The sequence below is a fragment of the Rhinatrema bivittatum genome, chromosome 16, assembly GCF_901001135.1.
Source record: "Rhinatrema bivittatum chromosome 16, aRhiBiv1.1, whole genome shotgun sequence".
Classification (NCBI taxonomy): domain Eukaryota; kingdom Metazoa; phylum Chordata; class Amphibia; order Gymnophiona; family Rhinatrematidae; genus Rhinatrema; species Rhinatrema bivittatum.
The window spans coordinates 66,123,278-66,126,307 of record NC_042630.1 but is presented as its reverse complement, the minus strand read 5'-3'; the positions used below and the strand labels follow the sequence as shown (position 1 = coordinate 66,126,307).

Below are 3,030 nucleotides of genomic sequence, written 5' to 3'. Positions count from 1 at the left end.
TACCTCTCTGTCTGCCTCAGCTCCTCCAAGTCTGCCACTCTAGCCTCCAGAGATTGGACTCGTTCTCTGAGAGCTAGGAGCTCTTTGCATCGCATGCACATGTACAACTTCTCACCGGTGGGTAAAAAATCATACATGTGACACTCGATGCAAAAGACTGGGAAGCCCCCCTCTTGCTGCTGGACTGCTGCCTTCATCTCAATTTTGATCAGTTCCTAGTTAAGTTTTAGGTTGCTATGGGAGTAGGAATGTGTCTAACTTCCTTTAAATGTATTAGTGAATTCACTATGTGTCTGGTAGTGGCCTACCGGGGTCTGATCGAATTCTCAATAAAGTTTTTGTTGATTTTTTTTTTTTGTGAAAGTGGCACCTGCCTATAAATTAAGGGATGAGCTAGGGGTGGGTGGGCGAGGGGTGGGAGGGTTGGGAAATACAAACAATCTATCTTCAGTTAGTCAGCCTGAGTGACTTACTGCTCCCTTGATTAACAAGTGTTGGTCCCTATTCAAACCCAATCACACTACCTCAACACCTTTCCAAGGTGAGTAACTGAGCTGAACTTATTCAACTTTTTTACTTTGGTATATACTGCTCCTAGCTTATTTCTAGCTTCTGGCTACTTTTTTGTGGGGGGTTTTTTTTGGTTTTTGTTTTTTTTCAATACAATGCACTCAGTTAGTATTAAAAACAAACAGTCAGCTCTTTAAAAGTCTGGAGAACACTCAGTTCTGCAGACTTTTAAAAATAAACACACTATCTACTGCTACCTTATTGACTGACTAAAAATACAAACAGTCTAACTTGTTTATTCACTGCCTACCTACTGCTACCTTATTGACTGACTAAAAATACAAACAGTCTAACTTGTTTATTCACTGCCTTTCTATTAAAGGCACAAACACACAAACACACTAAATAATATTCCCAAATAGTTAACTTTGCCCCAATACTTTTAAAAAAGTCAATGTCCCAAGCAAAAGTCAATGTCAATGTCAATGTCCCAAGCAAAAACTTACTGATTCCTTTCAGCCACCAGCAAGGTGTAAGAAGCCCAGAGGGTACACCCCCCCCTCCAGCCAGCCTCCAGTGCAGTGATTGGTCTGCAGACTTGGCTCTTTCACTGCTAATCAGGATCTGTTGTTGAGTGTATGGCGATGGGTAACCAGACTGCTCGTCTACTACTGTCCTCAACACACTGCTTAGGTGAGAGAACACATTACAGAGATCACATTCGTAGTTAGTCTTGTTATTGCAATGACAGTCCTCGATCTGAGGCCAGAGCCAACATAGAAATCAAACTGAGAATTATCCACAAGGCCCAGAACTGCCTCTCAGCCAGTGGGCAAACCTGGAAATTGAAGTTTTAATGAATACATTACAATCCAACTTTTCATGTGTATTTCAACTAACCTCACATATACTTTGAAGAGAACTGGATTGAATATGGATCCTACCTGATACCGGGCTGGTCAGCATGGACTTCTTTGACTACCTTTCTGTAAGTTACAAGACTTTTATGCCTCAAATTCTGCATATCATACAAACATACAATATGATGTGGCTCACTGGCTGATAAAGATTCTCATTTATATATGGCCTTAAGAGAGGCATTTAATGCATGGGTAATGTCTCATTGTCTAACATGACTGCATATATTTATAAACTCAGCACATGTTTATCTAATCCTTAGCAATTCAGTTTCCTATTAAAAAAGTTTTTTAGAGCTCCTTTTACCTCTCTATTTTTTAGGCTATAAATCATTGGGTTAAGCATGGGAATTAAAACAATATACAGCAAAGCAAAAGGTTTATTTAGCTCCAGTGACTGCATGGATGCTGGTCTCACATACAAACATATCAGAGTCCCATAGAACAGAATAACAACCGTGAGGTGGGAGGAGCAGGTGGAGAAGGCTTTGTGTCTCCCCTCCGTGGAATGGATCCTCAGGATGCTGGTGATGATGTAGACATAAGATGTCAGTGTTGTGATAAAGCAGGGAAGTGCTACAAAAGCACCTACAATGTAGGTCATGTCTTCAACAGTCTGTGTTTTGCTGCAAGACAATGTTAGCAGGGCTGTGGGATCACAGAAGAAATGGTTAATCTCATTTGATCTACAATAAGAGAAGTGTGATATAAGGACAGTGGTTGCCACCGGATCCAAAAACCCAAAGATCCAGCACCCAGTGGTTATTAGTAAACAGAGTTTCTGATTCATTATCACAACATAACGTAGGGGGTGACATATCGCCACATAGCGGTCATAAGCCATGGCTGCAAGAAGGAAAAATTCTACAGAAGCCAAGGCCATAAATAAATACATCTGTGTCAGGCACCCATTTATTGAAATGTACTTACTGTGCCTTAAAAAGATATCCAGCAGTTTGGGGAGGGTGACTGAAGTGGAAGAGATATCAAGAAAGGACAAGTTAGAGAGCAAAAAGTACATGGGTGTGTGCAGGCGAGGGTCCAGGCACGTCAGGGCTATAATAGTGAGGTTCCCCATCAGGATGATCAGGTAAAGCAGTAAGAACAGAAGGAAAAGGGGAATTTGGAGGTCTGAAAACTCAGGAAACCCCAGAATGATGAATTCTGTCACTGTGGTGAGATTTTCTTCTTCCATTGAATTCTGGAAGAAGGCAAACAGAGAATAAAGAGATATTACTGGAAATCCAGCACATTCTGAGCACTCAAGGGGTGAATCTATGAAGGCTTTTACTCCCTGAAGTCATAGAAAATGAGAATAACAAAAAATACAACTACATTGTTGAAAAATATAAATTACCACAAAGTTTTTAAGGCATGCCCCATGTCATCATCCATCAAACATCCATAAACTCACATAAACCCTACACAATATTAGAATGAGTGAAAACTAAAACACTGCTTCACACTTTTACCATTAAAAAAATACATCTCTGTTGCCAGATCGAGTTCCTTAACAATATTCAAAATATTGTCAACTTAACTGTGAGTAAAACATTTCTTTCTTGTTATATCAACCTCCCTTAAGAAGGAGTTGAGGATTAAT

At 40.1% G+C, this 3,030-nt stretch overlaps 1 protein-coding gene across 1 annotated transcript; it reads right to left on the bottom strand.

Moving 5' to 3' along the window:
• Nucleotides 1–1,686: 1,686 nt before the first annotated feature.
• On the bottom strand, nt 1,687–2,592 carry LOC115077800 (olfactory receptor 6M1-like). The gene has a single exon (XM_029580086.1). It carries the CDS (start codon nt 2,503–2,505, stop codon nt 1,687–1,689), a length of 819 nt encoding a protein of 272 aa, XP_029435946.1. The 5' UTR covers nt 2,506–2,592.
• Nucleotides 2,593–3,030: the final 438 nt, after the last annotated feature.